This window comes from Pieris napi, chromosome 9 (assembly GCF_905475465.1).
Source record: "Pieris napi chromosome 9, ilPieNapi1.2, whole genome shotgun sequence".
Taxonomy (NCBI): Eukaryota; Metazoa; Arthropoda; class Insecta; order Lepidoptera; family Pieridae; genus Pieris; species Pieris napi.
In genome coordinates, this window is record NC_062242.1 from 4709134 (window position 1) to 4733880 (window position 24747).

The 24747-nt window shown below is 31.8% G+C and overlaps 4 protein-coding genes and 1 long non-coding RNA gene across 7 annotated transcripts; 3 read left to right on the top strand and 2 right to left on the bottom strand.

Annotated features, from left to right (window-relative positions):
* The first annotated feature begins 288 nt into the window (after nt 1–288).
* On the top strand, nt 289–6286 carry LOC125052194 (gastrula zinc finger protein XlCGF57.1-like). 2 transcript variants are annotated; one of them, XM_047652854.1, is made up of 14 exons: nt 359–407; nt 445–648; nt 917–1074; nt 1179–1282; nt 1652–1718; nt 1844–1863; nt 1937–2007; nt 2190–2376; nt 3023–3191; nt 3673–3840; nt 4032–4162; nt 4519–4639; nt 4861–4988; nt 5855–6286. In XM_047652854.1, the coding sequence occupies exons 2-14, from the start codon at nt 472–474 to the stop codon at nt 6172–6174; spliced, it is 1821 nt and encodes a 606-aa protein (XP_047508810.1). In that variant the 5' UTR covers nt 359–407; nt 445–471; the 3' UTR covers nt 6175–6286. The 2 variants fall into 2 exon arrangements, with proteins under 2 accessions (XP_047508811.1, XP_047508810.1); XM_047652855.1 differs by lacking the exon at nt 4861–4988 and having other exon boundaries at nt 289–648; nt 5855–5938.
* A 42-nt stretch (nt 6287–6328) lies between these two features.
* On the bottom strand, nt 6329–8152 carry LOC125052200 (protein SCO1 homolog, mitochondrial). Its single transcript, XM_047652862.1, has 5 exons — nt 7747–8152; nt 7507–7630; nt 7321–7402; nt 7062–7188; nt 6329–6555 (listed from the first exon to the last, which is right to left on the bottom strand). The coding sequence occupies exons 1-5, from the start codon at nt 8020–8022 to the stop codon at nt 6409–6411; spliced, it is 756 nt and encodes a 251-aa protein (XP_047508818.1). The 5' UTR covers nt 8023–8152; the 3' UTR covers nt 6329–6408.
* Nucleotides 8153–9757: 1605 nt separating this feature from the next.
* Nucleotides 9758–11417, top strand: LOC125052477 (pro-resilin-like). The gene is made up of 4 exons (XM_047653353.1): nt 9758–10161; nt 10279–10377; nt 10572–10748; nt 11088–11417. Exons 1-4 carry the CDS (start codon nt 10144–10146, stop codon nt 11295–11297), a joined length of 504 nt encoding a protein of 167 aa, XP_047509309.1. The 5' UTR covers nt 9758–10143; the 3' UTR covers nt 11298–11417.
* Nucleotides 11418–11693: 276 nt separating this feature from the next.
* On the bottom strand, nt 11694–22904 carry LOC125052346. 2 transcript variants are annotated; one of them, XM_047653135.1, is made up of 16 exons: nt 22379–22890; nt 18896–19015; nt 18327–18479; nt 17620–17770; nt 17180–17346; nt 16813–16907; nt 16016–16190; nt 15338–15545; nt 15020–15166; nt 14236–14399; nt 14055–14152; nt 13773–13913; nt 13339–13437; nt 12946–13099; nt 12718–12844; nt 11694–12247 (listed from the first exon to the last, which is right to left on the bottom strand). In XM_047653135.1, exons 1-16 carry the CDS (start codon nt 22440–22442, stop codon nt 12118–12120), a joined length of 2193 nt encoding a protein of 730 aa, XP_047509091.1. In that variant the 5' UTR covers nt 22443–22890; the 3' UTR covers nt 11694–12117. The 2 variants fall into 2 exon arrangements, with proteins under 2 accessions (XP_047509091.1, XP_047509092.1); XM_047653136.1 differs by lacking the exons at nt 11694–12247; nt 12718–12844 and having other exon boundaries at nt 13002–13095; nt 22379–22904.
* On the top strand, nt 19152–20872 carry LOC125052348. The gene is made up of 2 exons (XR_007117438.1): nt 19152–19639; nt 20688–20872. It is a non-coding gene; the product is annotated as an uncharacterized LOC125052348 (long non-coding RNA).
* Nucleotides 22905–24747: the final 1843 nt, after the last annotated feature.

Sequence of the window (24747 nt, forward strand, 5' to 3'; positions counted from 1 at the left end):
ACTCAGATGTTCAGACTCATATTGAAATTGAAAAATGTGCCCGGCCAAAAAGGTTTGCTATCACTGACATGTCAAAGAATGATAGCTGGCGAATTCTAAATTCGGAATTAAAAATCAGAGTATAATTGTATAACATAATGAACATTTTCCAAATAAGTTATGATTTAAAAGTCTATGTTACCAGGTCATAAAATTAAAAAAATAAGGGATAGTTGAGACTATGACCTATGTGCTGACAGTGACAGTTAATGCTGATATGATAGTTGACTACGTCAAAAAATAGCCAAACAAACGAGAAAATCTGCGAACAAAAAATAATATAGTAAATAATGAAAAGATATAAATTATGTTACTTAAATTTAATCAAACAATGTTTTTAATTTATTTCTTTAAAAATTAAATAATGAATAAAGTATAACGTTCTTTTGTAGTAAAAATTTCATCTTTGATATTATTATTGTAAATCTAAACATGAAACCAACTAGACAGATTATTGAAGAAGGATCGATAAAAACATGCGAATCTTTTATGAAAAATTATGTGACTTGCCGTATTTGTGCAGGCTATGATGAAAAGTTTTTCAGCCTTAATTCATATGAAGACGAGATAAACCTTGGTGATATGCTGACATCTATAGCCTCTGTCGAAGTATGTTTAACATTTCCTAATCTCTATTCCTATGCGATCATATGATATATTGGTCTCACCTGCTTTGTTTTGTAAGATCCTCCCTAAGACAACCTGTGTGTATTTTTAAAGGGATACTCCTAACATCATGTAGGGTTCACACTTTGAACTATTCTGTTTATGTTGGTTAATTTATTTGTGTTGTAGTGACTAATTCTAAAAATAATCGAATATAAATGTATCTTACATAAATAAATCAGATATACTATAGTTTATTTATAAATTTCAGATACCAGTCGAAGAAGCAATTTTGTTTAATGTCTGCACTGAATGTTGTAACAACATAATTTTTTGTTATAAGTTTAAGATGAAATGTCAGAAGTCTTTAATCCTGCTTGGAGACATACCTAATAAAGAGATAAATGTGGTTGAAGTCGAGAATAACAGGTAAAATTGATTTTTTTTCAACTATGAATTGCAAGTTTAGAATGTTCCTGAAATTTGAGAATTTTACCATATGAATCATTTGAAATAACTATACATTGTTTTAGTGTATCAGAAGAGAAAAAGGAGATTGATACGAAAGCAATACCTATGGAAAATAATGAACTAAAAGTGCATAATATATTAAATATGAATGCTGAAGTATTATATGGTATGGTATCATAGAAAATAGTTAAAAGTTAGTAGATTACCTATTTTGTTATTTTTACAACAACACTTCTGCAATTTTTTGTTTCAACTTTATCTTGTGATTATGCTTGATACAAAGTATCCAAATTATCATGGCAGTATTCTAATTTTATTCAAATAATTTAAAAAATTGTGTAGTGTATTCCAGACATGTTTTAATAAAACATGAGCAGTAATACAACATAATTTATAATAATAAATGTTTAGCAATTAAACACTCATATTTGTTAGTTGTAGGGTCTTAATAAAAAATTGGACTAAGCAACAATTATCTATAGTTAAAAAATAATCATAATTGGAATTGGTAAGGATTTGAAATTTACTGTTACAGGCATAGAGTTCTTAGATGATAATGTTTTTGAAGATGAGAAATGTCCCAAAAGTGTTGTCAAAAATAGGTATGTAACTAATTCATTTTGTTTTAAGATTTTGTTAGATTTTATTTTGAACTTATTAATTGGTGGGCCAATAGATTTAACAACAATCAAAAACATTTATTTAATTGTATTATTTAATTTTCCAGATCAACAATCCAAAAAACAGGTAAGTGGCCTCTATTAAGATTTAATCTTGTATTGTACAAGTATAAATTAATTTTGTGTTAATATAATTTCAGTGAAGACGAAAAAGCAAAACATTCAGGACAGAGTTTCAAAAAAGTTCCATTCTTGTAAAGTTTGTGACAAGGTATTGCACTTTTTATTTTTACAAGCTTTTGAAACCAGTAAAAAACTGTAACATTAATAGGTCTATAGAATAAAAAGCTATAGGTCTTCTTGTCCTTTTGTGTGAAACACAATCATAAATAGAGTCTGATCACATTATGAGTACAATTTTTTATCAAAACTTGTAATTAATATTTTTTTCAGAAATTTATCAGCGCGATTAATTTAAAATCACATATGAAAATACACAGTTCAGAAGACAGAAATTTAATCGGTTGCAAACAATGCAACGAAAAGTTTTCCTCTGAGCATGATTTGAGAGTTCATTCTGCTCTGCATATCACAGCCAATGATAAATGGAGATGCTATGCATGCTCAAAAGAATTTTTTGGTAAGTTCCTATTGTATTTGGTATTGAAGTCCGTCGTCACATATTAGTCGTACAAAGTCGAATTTTTATCATACTTTGTACTTTCTTTTATGTAAAACAAGAATAATATTTTTTTTTTCAACAAAACGTTGCGACACGCATGCGTTTAAGTGAGCGAATAATTTTGTTTGAGTTATCCAATAATATTGTTTAATAATTAACTATGTAAGTAAAGAACGTACGTTCACTTGTAATTTCTCTCAACTCAAATTATATGATATAGAAGTGACTTAGTTTATTCCTTTCCAAGATAATTTTTTATTTTTTTTTATTTATTTATTTATTTATTCCATATAATTATTCTATCTTTACAGTAATTACTAATTCGATAGAACGACACAATATTTTACCCACACCAATTAACATAAATAAAAAACATTAACAGAAATATATTTATAATCATTCACTATGTGATATATATATATGCTATGACTATGATAATTTGAAAAGGCCTTATGTTTATGAGTTTTACTTCACCGCACGATACCCCACTTAGTATATATATATAATAAAATGACATATTAAATTGTAAAAAACCGCAGTTACTCAAAAATATTTTAAGCAGTTCTAAAATGAAGAAAATTAATTAATTACTATTTTATTTCAGATCGCGTAAGTTTTCGTCGTCATATACGTCGTCACTATAAGACGAAACAGTTTGCGTGTGAATGGTGCGAAAAACAGTTTGCGGAGCTCTGTGCATTAAGGAGACACGAACGCGTGCACACCGGCGAATTAAGAGAAACACCATATGAGTGCAACTTGTGTGATAAAAGGTATTTTAATGTCTTACAGAATATATTTTTTTGTCTATCTAGATGACAGTCCGACATAAGCAAAATTTCACTCTGTGACCTTACTTACCATAAGTATATTTAACTAATAATTAAGTTCTTAGCATTTAGGTTAAGATTTAGAGTCGAGACTTAGCGCTAAGTGTCACTCTCGTATGTCAAAACGAGACGTAAACAAAACGTATTGGATTTGACATGGGATTTATACCCGTATCTTAGTGTCATTAAATAATCTCTTGATCATTTTTTTAGCGGGCAAGTAGGTGATCAGTCCTCTCATTAATGCTCGACATCGATTTTTGGTTCTAAGGCATTCCGTTTTCCTCAAGATGTCCAAACGAGTGTTAATTGCGCACATATAATGGAAAGTGTAATAGTACACAGCCGTGATTCATACGTGCACCTCTGGGTTGAGTCGCACGTTTGCTCAACACTGTTAAAAAAGATAATAATTTATTTTAAGGTATTCAAATAACTACCTCCTGAAAGCGCACATGATGCGACATACAGGCTTGCGGCCATGTACGTGTGATGTCTGTGGCAAAAGTTTTGCCTCAATGCGTCTACTCAACTCCCATAAACTAACTCACTCCGATCACAAACCATACGCGTGTCCGGTATGCGATAAAAGGTAAATACTTTATGGCGTTAAATAATTATACCTTATTTTGAGACCATTGTCAGTTTATAACAATAATACTTGGCGATATGTTGGTTTAATAATTTTATTAATCAACTTCAAAAATATCGAAGATTTATCAATTAAAATACACATGTAGATTTTCGTCTCCAAGGCAGATATATTTTTGGTAAATATTTCAGATTCCGTCACGAGTCGACCCGTAAATCTCACGTACTCACGCACACAGGCGAAAAGCCGTACGTTTGTTCCGTGTGTGGGAAAACATTTCGTCAGAACTCTAATTTCACCGTACACATGCGGTCACATACTGGTATATTTTTTATTATTCCTTCAGTCAAGTAAATAAATCCAAAATTATGATACTTCGTTTGAATAATGTAACCAAATACTTAATTTCATTTTTAAATTGTCAGCTATCTTGATTAACAGTATTCTCTAACTTTATTGTGTTTTATGTTCTGGAATAATATAGATAATAGAAAAGTTTTTTTTTCTAGCCGTTTATTAATAAACATCTTAATAAAAAGCTAGCGAATTATTTTTCCTTATCACTCGTGTCACATGTCTGATAGCACTAGATGTGATTTCAACCTATCCTTAACAAAACGAATTTACATTCGTAGCCCGTTGATGATATTTATGAATTCTATAATTATTTACTATCAGGTGAAAAACCGTACTCCTGCGAGATGTGCCCACGACATTTCAAATCAACATCATCTCTAAGCTCGCACATGAGCAGTCACTCGAAGGAGAAACATTTCGCGTGCACTGTTTGTGGGAAGAAGTGAGTATATTCTTTCTCCATTGCGATATGGAGCAGACATATTTCTGCGAATATTTAATTGTTATATTACGTTTACTTCGGTTTTATTTTTGCACTTCTGTGTTACGATTAGCTCTCTATTAGCAAGTAGCCTGTTACAAGACTGTTGCACTATGACTTCAGATTTTTTATCGTGTTTTATGTTAAGTGTTGAAATTAGATTTTTATACATATTGTTACAGGTTTCTACGTCAATCTTTATCAAACCACATGCGCTTGCACACGGGAGAGCGATCCCACGCGTGTCCAGCATGCCCTAAACGATTCCTTAGTGCTTCACGTTTAAAGGACCACTCCAAGATACATACAGGTATACAGTTTCAACGGAACTGAATACTTAATTTACGTTATCATTTAGTTAGAGAAAAGTTTTTATTTTCTGACTATATAGTACACAAAGAGGCGCTCCCTTTATATGTATTACATTCTAGACTATACAATAATTATGGCTAATAAGTATGGTTTTTGCTGTGTCCGAGATGCCGCACTTGCACTTATATTTACTACACTAGTTTTATTATTCAACAATTAGGCTCAAAGCTTAATGCTCAATGTATACAGAGGCATTAGCACTTGTTTATAAAGAAACAATTTGTTTTGTATTGACACGGGCGATTGCCTTCCTATTAGCCAGTACATTTATGTGTATCTTATTTCTAATTATATCCAGCTAAATATCCATAGTAGCATATGAAATTTTAGCTCGGTCATAACTGTATGTTAGTAAATACTTATGCAAATTATAAATGAGTCCTTGTGCTACACTTTGTCAAAAGCTTGTTGTACAACATCTAGAAATATACTTGAACAAACTTTTTTCTCATCAAAGGTCTGCTGTATAATGTTAGCAATTATATGAACTTGACCTATAGTTGAATGCTTTTCTCTTAATCCAAATTGGTGCTTGGGTATAAGGTTTTTTTATATTCTAAGCCAATGCTTAGTTTATTTATTAATAATCTTTCGAATAACTTGGACACAAAGGAATTAGGGAGATAGGTGATTGTTTCATGTGGTGGTTTCCCTGGTTTAGGAATCATGACTTCTGCTATTATTCATAATCCTGGAACATATCTTAGCCTAAACGAAGCGTTAATGATATTTTTAAATTTACATTTCCCTTCATTTAATGAAGCATGAAAAACTATTACTTACTTACTTAATTAAATTTTTTAGATGAAAAACCGTTTGTATGCAATATTTGTGGATCGCTGTTTAAAAAGAAAGTATCATTGACAAATCATCTAAAAAAACATGACAGCAAAAACAATGAAAAGGTTAAGAAATCTGTGAAAGCAAAATCGTTAGAAACGGCTGTAGAAATAAGTGAAGACATGAACTTGCAAATAACAGAGGTACCTTTGGAAGTGTCAGAAGAACTTATTCTACAAGAGGACAGTAATGGGAAAACTGAATTAATTGTTATAAAAGAAGAGTATGCGCCTCAACTTCTAGATGGACAACTCATAAACTGTATCACATTGATCCAGACTTAGTGCAAGAAAAATATATCAAATCAAATTTTTTGTATAAGATTATTTATTTTATTCTGTATCAATTTTTATTGTTGTTGAAAATATTTTATTTAAAAATTAAAATTATGTATAATATAGCTTACAAATAAATTGTTATAAATATAAATACTCTCATTTTTTAAATAATTTAATGTTAAAAATATATACCTATTTCTATTTTAACACACTTAAATGCAAATAATTAATCTTTGTGCTTCAAAACCAGGAATTCTTTGCAGCTTCATACTTCTGAATATTTACCAACATAGAGTCATGAATTTCTTTTGCATTTCTGTTTTGGCCATAATAATCAACAAATTCACCATTAGGATCTACTAGGTATATTATAATGGTGTGGTCAACCTGAAAAAAAATTTTTTTAGTCTTAACTTATAAATATTGGTTCCTAAAATTCACAGAGTTGTAATAATGCAACAAAATTTTGAAATTTACAACTTATATTTTTAGTGTTCAAAATTACTATCTCCCTGGATAGTATAGATTCAGCCCTGCGATTCTGTAACTCACACAGCGGTTTTCATATCGGCGGTCGTTCTCAAATCAGTTGTGAAGCAGTAATTTTATGATTTGGCATTCTGATAAACAATAAAGTACAAGCTCCCACCTTTTCAGAATGCCAAATCATAAAATTACTGCTTCACGACTGATTTGAGAGCGACCGCCGATGCGAAAACCGCTGTGTGAGTTTGTGAAGTGAGTTACAGAATCGCAGGGCTGTTCTCGGTGAAATACAGCACAAAAGATATACTTCTTAACTTTAAATGATCATCAATGTTTGAACGATACAGTATTCTGAATTTCAAATCTAATTCAATATCTACACATGATTTCTATGATTTATGACTTACAATATAATCATTATCATCGTCTTGTGGTCCTGCACTGAAATAGACTCTGTAAGACCGGCAGGCCTGTTGTACTTGGTCCTTTGTGCCTGTCAGACCAAGTAGACGTGGTGTAAACTCCTTGCAATATCTGAAAATAAAATCTTTATTTTGTGTGTGTATTATATTTATACTTATATTTGGTTCACTGCAATACAAGGTCTTGCAAAGAACTATACATTGTTATTTTCTTAAGTAGAGTACTAAATAGAAAGTAGCTTACTTTCCAACAATCTCTGGAGTGTCCCTCTGAGGATCAACAGAAATGAACAAGGGTTGTAGAGGTGGAGACGATGGCGTTTTATCTGCAACATTCAAATAATTTTTTTCCTGTAAGCGCTTATGTCAAATTCAGCATCTACTTTAATAATAGCTATTATACTATAATAACTTATCATAAAATCCATACCATGTCTATCAACAACTTCTGCAAGCTTTTCTAACTCGTCTGGGCAAATATCAGGACAGTGTGTAAATCCAAAATATATCAATAACCATTTCCCTAAAAAGTCTGTGCTTTTTACTGTTTTACCCTGAAAGTTGAACATAGTTTCTTGATGCAAATATTATGCAATAGGTCATAACTATGAAATTATATTGAAATATAATAGTTCTCACGTTTTCCTTAATCGTAATTAAGTATGCTTACCTCGGAATCGACCAGTTCGAAGGAACCGCCTATTTTGGCTTTGCCTAGCTGCCGTTTTCTTTCACGATCTAAGGCTTCTTGTTTTTCTTTTCTAACATAAAGCATGAAACTAGTTAATCCTCCCGCAACAAGTGCAGTTACTCCCATTGATTTCCATGTTACTGGCCCAAAATATTTTTTCGGGGCTCGTTTAGGAGGAACAGCACAGTGTTTTGCTGGTGTTATTGAAAAAGCGCGACATGAGGGTCTTACACAATTCCGTAATAATGAGTTCATTTTATGATTTCTTACATTAATTCAAGTAATTAATTATTATCACAAAATTATCTAATCAAAATGGTTTTAAAATTTGTAAACCAGAAACCGCTATCTCGAGTCTTAGTAGTAACTAGTAAGAACGGCATGTTTTTACAGTGTCACTGTCATCTCATGATCTCGAGTCTTGAGTCTTGACACTGATTCGAAATTATTGTAGTGTTTGGTCGAATTGTCAAATTGGAACCATGAAAAATCTTCTGGCTGTATGCACCAAAGTCCTTTGCCTTTCCCATTAGGGATAAATAATTAATATCATCTCCATGACAAATCGGCCATAAATCCGACTTCGGAGTTCGGTAGACAAAATGAGAAATAGAAAGCCTGAGAAAACAAGAAAAATATATTATAATTATAATAATTAATGTTTCAAATATTTTTCGCCTGTCAATTGGGTAATGCGTTGGTGTTATATTGAAAAGTACTAAGTAGCCATTGGGAGTTAACAGTAGCCATTAAAATAACGGCAAGAAAAAGTGCGCGGCTCACGTGATTGGTGAATCAGTTATCAGTTGACGTTTGTGTCGCGCGCTGCGCAAACTTTCCCCCACTCCCTTGTTTAATGCTGACGATGTTTGCCGGTATCTAAACAGTGTTTGAAACACTAAGTTATGCTAAGTATATTTATTTTTTATAGTTTTCTAATAAAAGAAGATATCGCCTACGTCCCGTAATCATTCTTCTTTCCTCGACTTACGTCGTTTCAAGTTACGTCGAACAATGTTTTGACACTATTCCTCAAGCATAAGTCATTTGTTTCGATTTCCGGCATAGGAAAATTCACTTGTCTTGTGCATATTTGGAGAAAGCCATGAAAATGTTTGAAGAAAATGATCCTAATTTTGAGAGAAGTTTCAACGTTAATAACAAAATTTGTGCTGCCTATCAGTGTTACCACGAGAATTGTATGTAGAAAGAAGCGAAGCAATCTAGAATTCATAGTTTCATTAAGCCAAAAGTTTAATTTATTATTTCTCATTACATATTTTGATTACATATTAAAGTTTTATAATTATTATTAAAATAATTAACACACAAATACCAAAAATAACTAGCAATTTCATAAGTGCATATATAAATTATAATTATTTTAAGAACTTACTTTTGATTATAAAGTATGTATATCCTATCACCTATGGTATAAATGCAGTTTTTGTTTAATTTCGAAACCGTGTGGATCCTAACCCTTGAGTTTTACATGTAAACATACGTCTCGATTTACGTCGTTTCGATTTACGTCGCGTATTTCGAGAACCTAACATGCCGTAAGTACGAGGACTGCCTGTATACAAATATTGGATCCAAACAATAAGAAAATAACGCCAATAGCAACGCAAATAAAGTAATCGTATCTACTAATTAAAAAACCCAGAATGATATGAAGAGTTATATTAAATGATATGACGTCCTCAACATCAGGAAAGGGACATCCAGGTGACAGAAACGTAATACCAAAGAGAACAAACTACGTTTAATTACCCTTTTCCAACCCACACTCACAACATTGTTACTCGCTTGTTGCATTAGTATTTGATCCAAAATTTCTGTACAGAATTGTAAAATTCACAGAATCGTATAATAAGTAATATGTAGGCAGTATAGTACTAGATATGCTCAGCTATATTATATACATAGGTACTAATGTTAGGTTAAAAAATTAATACAGAGATATATATATATGTGGAAACTTTGATTATTTAAATACCTTTACGTTTTATTTTCCATAAAAAAAATGTAATTTACGTAAGGATTTGACATGTAAACCCATCATCAAACCTGTCATGAAGCAACGGACATGAAATTCTTTATCCATGATTGTTCCCATAACCCCCTTTCTGTTCTTGCTTTACAAAATTTTAATCGCACCTGAATGCTTTAGCTTTGTTGACTCGTTGCAGCCGTAGATATTAATTATTTCGAAATTTGAAGGAATCGTGAGAAACATTAATGAAAAAATAACAGTGTGACGTTTTTAGACCGCAGCATTGTAAAACCCTTCATTTAAATAGCGCGAGTGTTATTTGAATATTCCATAAATCTGGTGAACCTTGCAGCAGCAAGTGAATAAAGTTTTTTTCTAAAATGTGGAAGATCCGTTACGTAAGTTCTTCGGTAAATTAATAGTAAATAAATTATTTTATAGAAACTTATATTTTAAAACTACTGTTTTACGAAATAGAAATAACACTACGTACATTTTTTTTTATTTCTTTTCAGATTATTTTAACCTGGCTCGTATGCTATTTAACATCGGCACAAGAGTATTTACCACCCAAACCAAATGGAGGGGGCAAAAAACCAATTTCAGAACCAACAGTAACTAAACATTCATATTGTTTATAATATAATAAATAATGATTGAATAAGAATGAGCGTTAACCATTTTTTTTTTAATTTAGCCGAAAACGGTAAACATATACATTATAAATGTTATTAAAATGGGTTAGCGCGCATTCTATGTTATATTGACTAGAAAAAAAGTTAAAAATAATTATTTTGTGTATTTTTAGCTGCCAATAAATTATGAGTTTACTTATGACGTGCAAGACAACGCCGTCTCTTTAGACTTCGGACACTCGGAGAAACGAAAAGATGATCGGGCGTCTGGATCTTACCACGTGCTCTTACCCGATGGTAGAACTCAACTTGTGGAGTACGAAGCTGGCCCAGATGGATATAAACCACAAGTATATCATATTTTTAATTTTATACAATTTTATGTCATATAGGCAAAAAGGTCAATTGCAAAGTCATCATCATAATAATTATAGATTATTCATTAATACCAAAATCAACTAGAATTAATGTGATATTTATTCAATGTTTTTTTATAGTCAAAGTTGATGGTAAATCATAATCGAGGGTGAAGGAACTTCATAATTTGAGCACATAAAAAGTGTCAGGCGCTAAATATTTGATTTCTATGATTTTTTTAAATACTATCTATTCATACAATTAATACAAATTATTTTAATGTACGAAACAATCTTCATAGGGAGAAGAACCAATTTCATAATTAATTGCAGGTAATGTACATGGGTACAGCTACATATCCCACTCAGACTGGAACTGGGACAGGTGGTGACAAGTTCGAAGGTTACCACTACAACGCTGCATCGAATAGACAAAGCGTAAGACAATCTGCTCGCGGTGGAGCCCGACAACCCCCTATCGCGCCCTCGCCCGCTCCCGCTCCACCCGTGCTATACGCTCCGGCCGAAAATACCACGGAGTAAAATACTTAAGGAATGTAGCCTATACGAGATTACGATTTTATTAAATTTCGAATATACAAATAACGTTATAATACATATATATTACATTTAAAATTCTCGTGTCACAGTTTTTGTAACCAAACTCCTCTGAAACGAATTGACCGATTTTTATATAGGTAGGTCAAATAAATGAATTGTATTTTAGTAAATTTTTGTACATTGTGATTTGGCATTAAAAATATAGATATGTAACCTTTTACTTTTACCGATTTACCAATTCTCAGTTTGCCAATATATAATGCAAAACAATGTTTGCCGGGTTTGATTTATGAAAATTTCAAATGAAATAAACAGTATTTTCACTTAGTAAAATTTTTTTTTTTTAATATTACTAGTTATAGGTCAAGAAAGAAGACATTTCAGCATAATTTTTATTCTAATGAATACATCAGTCTACCTGCTTAATTAATCGAAAGTAAATTGGTTTTCCAATATACCTACTATATTATGAAACAAAACAAACAAATACATATTTAGTCTACTGTATATTAAATTCTTATTATCTATATATAATATAATTTAAATACATTTTATATCATATTTTATTAAATATATATATATATACCTATATATATAATTAAGTATACATGTTTTCTTAAAGTAGTATATTAACTTTATATAAAAACCGTATCGATAGGTTTCGTTATCTGCCTTAATATCTTTTAAATTTTGAAACACCCGGTAGTTATCACGCCATAGGCTGTCTTACAAGTACCGGCCCACATAGAATAAAGCTTTATTCGCTTAAAAACAAAACATAACTAGTACTCTTTGGTTTTTACTATGTACGAAGGACGTCTATGTGTTGATCTGGCCAATGAACTCTACGATGCGTGGATGAGGTTTCGAAGCCAATATTGTCAAACGAGTGGTAGTCTTTCTGCATACTCATTTCTGCTAAATTTCTATACCTGAAAAAAACAAATCATTAAGGATTATTGTAAGGATAATAAATGTTCTTATTATATTTTGTTGTGTAAGAGAAACCACCATGACGGCTGACATCACTAGACTCCAAGATTTTTCATACAAATACTAAGGCAGACATTAGCGTTAAACACTTTGTCAAACTCATGGTAGGGCTACAGGTATTTGCTTGAATCTCTAACATGCCTGTACACTTATGCCCAGGTGTGAATGCACAGATTATTCTCTCGCTACTCATACTCTGGAAAAACGAATATACAATGTTGCCTCAATAAAGAAACAGAGGTTCTTAAAAAAACTTTTTATATAAATAAAATATAAAACTAAAAAAAACTAATCTCCGACATTTCAATTTCATATTTTATTCCACAAATAGATGGAGAAAATGTGTCTGTAATTAGAGTTGTATCCCTTTATTTGCGTCAGGGGTTAAAATGTTGTTTAAATTAATTACCTCTTGACAAGGACGCAACATCCCAGCAAAAGCAGGACTTGTACAGCGAGCCACGCCAGACCCAATGCAACCAGCAGTAGTTCATGGACGCATACCACTGCACTGTCACTAATTTGGTTTTCTTCAGCTGAAGCCGAAGAAGAAAGTTACAAATAAAAATATCCCTTATTTAAGTTTTTACCATTTATTCATTGAAACTTTTTAAGGAATGGTACATAACAAACTTACGTGAAGAAGATCGATGATCAGCTCTAACAAGGGTATCAGTAGACAGGATATTTTTAGAGCCCACCACCATTTCCAGCTCAAGAGGCATCCGCCCATCACCGCCTGCACACATGACTGTACCACCCTGTGCCACTACGTTGGGCGCCCAAGCTTTCTTAAAGTAAAAAAAAAATATTTTACACGTAGGACATATCCAAAAAAGGAATTCGCGAGGAGTTATTTTTATTGGCTCTCAAAAAGTAAACTGTCTCTGATGATTTTCTTTATAGTTTCACTTAAGATTTTCTATTGTGTTTATAACAGTGACTATATTATGGAACAAAAACTGGTTATTTATAGAACCCTGATAACAGATTGAAAATCCACCTACTACTTTAATTATGAAAGTAATACCTCTTGAGTAATGGCAGCAGCAACCTCGCTATCATCATACTCATATGAGCTATTAATGTGCCGGGAGCTCCGGTACTGCTGAAGCTTTCCACAATTCACCTGTCAACATAAACGTTTGTATATACAAAATACCTATGTAACACGTTTTTTTTTTCAATAAAAATCATACTCGAAAAATACAATATAGTGTTTTTTTTATTTTGTTTTAATTAATTTCGTAAATTTAAAATTTAAACGCATTTGATTCAAACTAGTACAATATTATAAAAGGTACGACAATGCCACAAAAATAGGAGACGCAATTTAAAAAAATAAAAAAGTCGCTATTTCATGCATAACATTTTATACACTCACACACTTTTCAATGTAAAGTATCTTACAGATCAAAGACTTATTGTACTCTACGGATTTTTCGTAATAAATAAAATACTGACCCGTGCGCATTTAAGTTCACAGAACCGCACCATGATAGAAAATCTGATGACATGTGAGTTCGGAAACCGAAATGCTTTGAACTTCGCTGACAGCCGTTGGGTGTTGCCTTCAAACGTTCTTGTGAACGCTGGAAAGTCTACCTGAAAACAATGTAAAACGTGAAATAGAGGATTTCCTAATAGGGGTTGAATAATTTCTAAATAGGGAGATTTAAAGAGGAGTAGTACCGCTGTACCCGTTTTTATTTTTTAATATAAAAAAATACCTGTTTTTTCTCATACCTGTCCAGTAGGGCATCCTCTACTATCAAGTAGCAAAACAGAACTGTCACCAAGTCTAGATGATGCAACCAAGTGATAGGCTTCTATCTCTGTATCATCTGCAAAGTAAGAAATAGTCAAACAAACTACGACGCGGCTACACACCAACAAACGATTTACGAGTAATCATACTGTCTAGTACCTGTGGTTTCTATCCTTAATTCAAGTGGTTCTCCTAGAGAGACAGCACTAAGTCCGCTGTCGGCGTTAGTTCGCACTATGTACATACTTAGCGGAGCCGCGCCTAGACCGTATACTGCGCTTGCGCCGCTTTCGGAACTAGTCTCGCTTACTAGAGACGGCCTGCTGTAATTATTTTGGATTTCAATCAATTTCGGCATATTTTTATTTTCCTAAATTGTGATTTATCCCTATACTAGAAATACATTATAGAAGAATCATACGAGTATATAATATAACATTTAAATTATTTATTACAATCGGCAAGCATATAAATATTTTTTCACAAAAACACTATCACCTACTGTGATATCTTCACAGAATGTTACAGTAGTAATATAAGGAATAGTTAAAAGCTACTCGCCTCAATTGGAATCTCATTTATCTTAAAAGAATACTGCCATAAATTACAATAAATTTGCACAGAATAGAGATATACAATCTCTACCTTAAATATGTTACCACTGACGCGTCGCAATACATTTTGAATGCACACAATACTTATAACCTTGATTGCTAAGGAGCGTCGCATAAATAGGTCTCAATTTGGAAGGTAACGTCATTCTCATTTAAAAATCGTAAGCTATGGATAATTGGATATGAATCGTAGCATTCCTTTGTAACGTTTTGTTTTTGTGTCCATAATATTATTATATGTCCGATAGGTTATTGAATAGCCCAAATAACTATTGTAGTTACAGATATTGTAAGTTAGGTCCTTCTGGGTGATAACACCAAAAATATACCTGGCATCTCGAACAGACACTGTAGCATCAACTTTGGTATATCCACGTGACGCCGCCCCGGGTGAGCACCCAACTCTCACCCATCTATCACCTGCAGTCTGAATGATTGGATTGTTCTGGATCATCAACATAACATACGCCATTGTCCTAAATATGATAAAAATTATTATCGTTTTCCTTTCACGTAAGAATACTAAAGAAATTTTATTCGTTACCATTAATATAAACAAATAATTATAGTGGGAATAGATATGTGAGTTGCCTTATATATAGTGGAGTAAGTATAGAAAATCATACCACAAATTCAAATATCAATACCTATTTACGACTCCATTGGGTCCTTTAGAAATGCCGTAAGCAAAGTTGACATCACAATCACCATAGAAAGGTAATGATAACTTCACAATACCCGCAAAAGCTCGAGCACTGCACTTTTCACCATGGCCAGGTACGTACATGCGCCCTCGGAAGTTACCACGTGGTCGGTATGTCACAATCATATTAGATTCTTCACAATCCACAGATACTGTAATTTTTGTTTGGTTTTTGCTTTGGTAAATATTTTTTTCGTATTTTTAAAATAGAAAATGATAAATTGCTTCAAATTTTTTAAATTGGTTCATTTGAACCAACGAAAGTATCAACTTTCGTTACACATCAAAAGTTATATAGAAATACGAGTTTTCATTCATAATAAAAAGTTGTAACGTTTTGATTGAGATCTTTTTTTTGCCATGTGTCATATTTGCCTGCGGAATAAGAATTACTGCCAACATCGTGATACGTTTTGGGTTGCTATAGTAAAATGAACTAGAAAAATAGAGAACGAGTTAAGACGTCTTAAGCTTAAGCAATTCAGTAGAAAATGCATGTACATATTTATACTATTGAGAAATACGCAAGCATTTTCTACTGACTTAAAATTTAAGGATGACGAAATACTAGTACAATTTACATACAAACACCCGTTTCAAACGAAATTTTAAGGTCACTTACTGTTTAGACAAATAACCCGCCTATAGTAAGTAGCTTCTGATACACGTCGCGAGAGCCAAGAACCTGTGGAAATGAGATCCTCACTGTGCAGATCACAGAGACCGCGGCTCTGTCTAGATGTCCATGTGAACCCACGACATATAAAACGGTCTTCGTTCTCACATGCTGATTTGCACTAAAAAAAACTGAGATTCAATAGTTGATATATTTAATACAACATGCAAGCATGCTAAAGCATTCTTTAAAACATGGCACGCATCGAATTCTTAATCTTCTTCGGGTTTTTGTAGTGGGCTAAAAGGACTTTCTTAGAAATTTTATATTTATTAAAAAATAAAACATAATGTAAAATTAACACATAATATATTCCTTTTTTGAAAATTCAGGATGTAAAAATTATTTTATCTTAAAAGCGAATAAAAGTAACTATTTGATTGATATTCCAGTAAGTTACAAATATAGAAGTATAGATTATGAGTAGAAACAGGTAATGCACGCACGCAATGGACCTAATCAGATTCTCATCGCATTTTCATAATATATTTTCCGGTATAAGGTTTCTATATTTAAAACCTGTACGATCGATAACTGGTTTATTGAACTCTAAAATATGTAATACTTAATAAGTTATTCTTTTGGTTGTTCTATAATAAATTCTTCGTGTACATTGCTAGATAAATAGAAACTAATGTGTTTATTACATTCTACTTAAAGTAAAAATTCAAGATATTATATATATAAAATCTGTATTTTTTTTTCATGTCTGCCATGAAAAAAAATTCTTAATATGACTTTACCTCTTCCTTTGTCGTATCGTGAATGCTTAAATCAACTCGCTTAAGTGTCTGGTTATTATACTCCTCATAGGAACATCTCTCGATTTTCTTTGGATCTAAAAGCAAATAAAGGTTTTTAATAAAATGTCTACTTATAGCAGTATAATAAAGTTATTACATTCCCCAAATATAAATCACCTATCAATTCTTTCGGTTTATCAATGAACTTAGTCATTTGGTAAAGTCAAATTATGGTGAAACGATAAAGTAGCTTCTAAGAAATGTTATTAAAGTTTTACTAATTTATTTGCCATCTTTGGCCAATCGTTCTACTTTTCCACCGTGGTAATTATTTACTGATACAACGGCTGGATCAAATTATACTTACAATCATGTTCACAATCATTCTCTATATAATATGTATAGTAATTTGACACCCGGTATGCCTCGGGTTCAGTAAATTTATTTTCTCCGTTCAAGATGCAGTCTCCTATCGCCCTCACTGACACAACAAACGTGTCTAAAGGACTATTTGGCTCAATCCATTGCGCTGACCTGCAACATTTGACACTTTTAAACTTAAAAATTAAACGCTTAGAGATCAGAGTTACAAAGATTCTACAGAAGAAAACTTCGAGATAAAGGCTTATTGTCTCCGGAACTTCCAACATAAATTTCTAGTCTAGTCACGTCGTCTCTTTGAAACCCCGTATAACCCACAAACACTTTACAAAAATGTGACAGATTTTAGGGTACCTACGGGTTTAAGGGTCAAGTAATAAAAACAATTTTGTGTATAGTAGAACAAAAATACCTTTATATACGAACCTATACTTTCTTTCATTCGATGAGAAAAGAGCATTATAGCAATCATGTACGGTAATATTTGGAAGCACTTTGATATTTGTTCCTTCAGAATTTAATGAATAGCCAGGGGTACTCTCCATGGACCACCATTTCTTTCCACATCCTAGGGGTACTGCCAATTGAAAAAAGGAAACATAATTAAATCTTTTCCTCCAGAGTACCCGTAAAAGACGTAAATAAATTAAAACATATAGGTTGAACGAGCTAAAAACAATACATCTATATATATAAAAATGAAACCTGTTTTCCGTTGTCACGACATAACATGAAAACGGCTTGACCGATTTGTCTGATTCTTTGTTTATAATATTCCTTGAAGTAAGAGGATAGTTTTTACGGAGAGAAATAAAAAAAATTGAGTAAAAAGTCTAAAAACAACACTTCTATATTCCCATACAAAATATTCGTAATAATACTTAAAAGTCAATTTGAACTTTAATACCATGTCATAATGTTCAAGTTTTAGTGGAGGGTTTCCGGGAAGGTAAATTTTAATTTTTTGACATAATGTATTTGTTGTCTTATCAACTTTCTTTTTTTTATCTTACTAGCTAGACCGGTGTCCCAAATAGCAGAATAAGTATTAAAAAAAAATAAAGAATCGACTGTTAGGCGGTACGATGTTCGCCAGGCCAGCTAGTATATTATAAGAATGTTTGAATACTAACATTTTAGGCAAACTTTAGTGAAATAAGCGATATCATTGTCTGCATGGAGGTTAGTCACCGCTGAATAGGCAAGGCCCTGACAGTTGCCCTTGGCATATGTGACCACGACAGAGGCGCAGTCTTCTAATTCCCGACAGCGCCTGAGACAGGCTCCTGTAATAAAACATAAGTAACTTTTGCATGGACTATTAAGATAAGCCACGCTCCATAAATATAGGAAATATTTATTTTGTGTAATTATTATTTATTGGTACAGCCGTACTCAGATTTGTCCGTCGTTATGCTAATAGAGAAGTGAGAACGGTGCAACATCTTCCAAATGATTGTATTATGCTAGTTTAAATCTTAACTAGGCTTAGTACCCGTCTAACTCTTTATGTACGATTCTGATTACGGCTGCAGGTTTATGTGATAAAGCCAGTAAAGTTAGTTCTGAGTTGAATTTCCAAAATAATCTAAACCTGTTGTAAGAGACACAATCGTTTTTAGGTGAAACAATATTTTTTGGGAGGACAGTCTTCAGACAACCCTCTCGGTAAAAGAAAGTTAAAATCTACTTCAATACTAACCTGTTAGAGACTCCTCGCCACCACTCGCAGCGTACATGAATACGGGTACAGCTCGATCTGGCGTCATTCCGGGCCACCGAACAAAACTAGCCGACTCATCTTGGTTACATTCTGCGCTTACTTTAAGAAACGATATTAGAATTACATTATTGAATATACACTTTATTTGAGATAAATTATAGCTTAGATGTACAAAAATTATACTATGTATCATCATATCTATATGGGTTTAGTTCAACAACAGTTTCCCATACTATACTACATATATATTTATGATTCAATATCAATCAAAACGTATAAAATGTTATGGATTATTGGGTATGTTGAAAAGTAATGTAACTATGTATACGTATAATGTATATGTATAAAACTTCTAGTGAAACGACATAATTAACGTGTTCCAACATTTGAGTACTAAACATCAACGAGCATAAAGCTCGCTGAGAAAATTACTGTACTAAAGCCGTTATGTCGGAGGAAATAAGTCGAATGAATAAATCGTTGTCTATCAAAAAAATATCGCGTCTAATCTCAGAAATAATTATACTTAAATCTTAGAAGGTCATACAAAATATACTGCATAATGTATACGATTAACAATCTAATTATCTATATCAATTTGAATATTTCTCTAAAACATCTGTTTTGAGTCGTGTTTTTTGTTTAAATCGAAACTGGTCTTGTTTAATATGACAGTATACAAAGAATTCTTCTCTCGGTAACACGTGTGCTTGAACTTTCAACGTAAGTAAATATTTATTTATTTATAGTAACAGCTATTTAATCCTTATCAATATCTATATAGTCTATATCTATATACTTCTTCCTATCTCTATCTATATAGTCTATAAAGCGTTAACTGTCCTATTACCAAGGCATTTAGTATCTTTTCACACATGAGATAAATTTAAAAAATAGTAAGTACGATATCCAATAGATGACATAAAGAAGTAAGTTAGTAATAAATTGTTATTTACCTACCGAAGCCGAAGTCAATAATTTGTCTGTATAGTATATTTATATTGAATTCTTAACAAGGAATATTTAAAATAACAACAACCAACAATGATACTAATAGATAAACTATTTATAAAAATTGCTGATGTCATTTTTTAAACGAACTATTGATTGAATTTAGCATAATTTACAACCTTCTTACTCAACTATACAAGTGACTACTTAGAACAAACATACTCACTTGTTGCAGATATATAGAAATAAAAAGTATAGAGCCATAATAAATCTTCTAACACCGTCACTGATATAGTGATTATTATAAGAAGCGATACATGTGGTACATATAATGTTATTTGAAATATTTTAATTTTTGTGATAATATGTTATAATAAAATTCTTTAATCAGTCTTGATTTTTACCTTTTACCGAGGATAACAAATACATACCTTCTGATAAAATGCAGAGATTTATCAAACATAAAGCAGTTTTAACCTAGTGGTTTAAGCATGCGACTCTGGACTCTATGTTTAACCATCATAATTCCAAAAAATTCCGGCATGTGTCAGAAATTTACCCGAAAATTATGGAAAACATAATATGCAAAGACACTTAAAAAATTGCTTCATTGTTAAGGATCTCATAAAAAAGGTATAAGACCTTTATTTAACCTTTTTTGTAACAAATTAAGTGAGGTTTTAAATATGCCTCATAAAAGTCAAACAAACAAGGATAATATTATGATAACTATAAAAATATACAAAATGCTTTTACGCGAAGGTTCCATGTTGAACAATGCGAGATTAAACACACGTAATAAAATTATATTTCTTTTCAGATGAAGATCTTTCAACTGGAGACCGTGTTTCTGTTCATTCTACTTCTTTTAGGAGTTCAGGCCATTGACCGAACTGGGGTTTTAAATCCAGACGGAAAAAATCAATGTCCGATTAACACGACACCAGTGCGAAATGGCGGCAAAATAACATGTTTACCAACCAATAAAAAGATAATAACACATTACAAAAGACTTATTATTTTCGGAATAACATCTTATAATAAATAACTTTAAAAGAAGGAATTAAAGGAAGTACTTTCTGTTTATTTTAATAATGTAAATCTTATTTAATTATAGAGTTTGAATAATTCTTCAATATTTATAACAAAGTCAAAAAAGTAACTAAGTCCCGCCTAATACATATTTAACAACATAATCTGGACTTTTCTGTGATTTTAGACATTTTTTATTAGTGTCAATTGAATTGAGTAAAGGCCTGTATTGGTTTTTGAACGAATAAAGATAGCTTAAGTCGATTAAATTACAGTAAAACATGTTTTGGATTGCCTTCCCTTTTCGACGCTTCGTTAGACTTAGGGTCTATTTCACAATTTATGGATAAAGTACCAGATAGCTATGCAACACAAATTATTTGGAAGATAAATTGTGCTATTTGACACTTCATCGGACTCATAACTTATGATGGACTTTATGTGACGAATAGGGCTATCTAACAGTCGTGAAACGCAACAATAGTGTTTATCCTACCAATACGTAATAAATAGCTAATTTGGAACTTATGTGGAAATTATCCGTACATTGTGAAACAGACCCTTAGATCATAAATCTATAACAATGAACGTTATTACTGAGAGATAGTGTATTAAAGATGATATTGAAATTAAATGCATTTGGACATTTTATCACCTGATGAATTAAAAATCAATTAATATCATGCTAGATATCAATTTAATGTCCAGTGTCAATTTGGTTATTGTTGTAGAGGAAAAGAAATGAGACACTCTTTTATCATGGACAAGCATTTACGTATGTATAGAAACATACGTATATCCTTTTTTCTTTTTACGTCTTTCTTCTTTCCCAAGGTATAAGCCATTTAATTATCCATATAAAGAGTTACTTTAAGACGTAAGATTTTTCAAGAGAAGCCATTTATAAAATCTGTAAATGGTCATTATATAAACTCCAATTACATAGTTAACGACCTAATATCACTACAGAATAGATTTTGGAATAGTTTCGATAGAAATCCTTATACAGGTATATATCTTTATATATTATATTACTTATATAGGTATATATTTTAATTTCAAATATTATGTTTGATTTATATAAATACAATTACACGTGTGTTTGTTAGTTATACCTTATCTATGGTACTATTAGAGGTGAACATTGGTATCACCGTAAAGAGAATCTAATTACTTTCTTACCTTAGTGCAAACGGCATATAACTTAGAGGTGCTGGGTCCGATATCCAGGCGAAACAATAGCTGTTTTGGATTGGTATGCACCGAAGGCTGTACCACCGAAGGATCTACTTGTCTTTAAGACAATTCATTTCATTTTCATCAATTAATAAATACTTTCTGGTTATACTACTTAGAACAAACGTATGAATGGACTACAGATAGAGGATTTTAAGGTGTAGATGGAACGGCATTGATTGAAATTCAAATTTTTAACATATTCATGTTACATTATTTAAAAGAGTAAAATATAATACTTACTTCCTTCAATTCCAAAAATGAAAAGCACTATACTAAAAACTACTTTGCTTATTATGTAATACATACTGAACGCCACAATCAAAACTAATACACACACAAAAACTATAATGATCAATCCGTGTGCATCATAGAGTACTTAACTACGAAATGACAGACAATTTAAGGCATTTTATTCAACAGTCTTAGGACCAGCTGTTTAAACACACCGAAAATTCGTTCACTAAAAGGTTTACCAATTTTTACGTCACACACATTCGTCCTCACATTTCATAGTTTTTCCGACGTTTGTTGAGTACTATTTACTGAAATCAAGTGCAATTGTGTACTGGTCCCCACTACTCGTCACGACCTTGCAGTTATTATGGTGTTACAGACAATTTACAATAGAATGACGAGTCAACGATAGTGAAAACGATGATAATATGATCGTTTGACGCCGAACTACGTATTTTGTAACGGCGGTCTAAATACCCAGTAATAAACAATGCTTTCAGAAATCGCGTAACAATATCTGCTGGTAGTTGAAATTACGATAAACAAACTCAGCAGACTACAAAGTAACATTACAAAAAAAAATCACTGGTGTTATATATTGTTTTGTATTTTATCCTGTGTTTCTCGTTGATGTTTTTGATATATGACGATACCTATAAAATATCTTTGTTTATGTGTTTTAAAGTTACAAGTTTTAAAATTATGGATACTCTACTGTAATTACGGAGTCTGGAAGTACTGGTAATTACTGAACTGATAACCAGTATTTTACTTTTGTGTTACGAAACCATCCATCATAAAATGTTTGTAAATTTTGTCACACAGATAATTTGCATAAATTGATAAGGAACACGATATCCGTCTCTTGGTAATATGCTGGTCGTTAAGAGTTTTTAGCCATGCGTGATACTGATGCAATACGTTGGTCCTACGTACTTCCTGTCTTCATAATATATATATTATATGTATACATGCCTCTAAGATTTCATATTCATATCTGTTGTAATAAAAAAGGAGGGAGTTTACGAATCATTCAAGGTTGGCGATCCAATACGTAGATATAACTTAAAAAGTCACTAAGGCTAAAAAGTAATTAAGGCCATATTCATAAATTACGAAGAAACATGATGACATGAAACTGACCCTTAGTAAATCATATAAAAATATTCTAAAAGTCCGTGGTTTTGCACGGTTGACATGCAACCTTTTATGCTTTGACCTATAAAAGCAATTTGTTATGCTAATTCAATTACATTCAGCATTGTTATGCAAATGATCGACGAAGAATACTCTGATGGCGTGAGTAGACGCGACATTTCGAATTAAAAAGCCAGACATTTCTTAAACATCTTGAGGCTAAAGTAGTGCATATATTGTTTCAGCGGGTGTACGTTTAATAGTAGGTAATAAGAGTAGGAATAAGTTAAGCAAGCAAGCATTATATTATTATATTTGTTAGAAAAATTTTAGTGTAGATTTAGCGAAAATATTTGGCGTAAAGTTTTTCTGGCACTCTCAAACTACTTGAATACTATATGCCATATCACCGACAATCGTAGGTATGTATATTAATTTGATATTTGTCATTTAAACGAAAACTTATAAGACAACGTCGGAGATTTGATAATCCCAGTCCAAAAAAATAAGGTTAAGATTTGTGGGAATGCAAAAAAAACAATAGCGAGGATTACGTATTAGTGAGACTAAACTTGCTCTAGATCTAAAACGATATTTCTAAAAGGGAGATAACTATTAATTAATAAACAACTGTTTTATAAACTCATTTATTGTGCGCTTATAACAAACAAAATAACTTATAATTTACACTCTCAAACAAAATGGCAATGCAAGGCTATAAGTATATGTATAAGGTGAATTTGCAAAACGTTAAACATCTTCAGGTACAACTTTATAATATCCAAGGAATATTCATTTTAACATTTCCAGCTACAATATCTCTCTATAATGTAATTTACAACATTGTTAGAAAAATATCATAAGATTGACATACTCTCAATATTTTTTCTTTATATAATTTTGAACGTTATAAGGCGTTTTTGGTACATGTAAGATTTCCATATAAGCTTATATTATAATCTTTATTACTAGCACTCATAAAAACTAATGTAGATGGTAACCAAGCCTGTGGTAATTTAAGATAAGGTTAAGCAACAGGACTATATCTCAATCTGGGTTTGTCAAAACTGTCATAGTTCAATGGTTTAACAGATGCTAAGAGTCGATTTAAATTTGTATAACATATATTTTGACGCTGGCTTGTGACTTAAAATGCTAGAAATTTTGCAATAATGTGCTATGCTTAACATGAAAATATATTAGATAAATTTGTATAAATTTGAATGCTTTGCCGATTA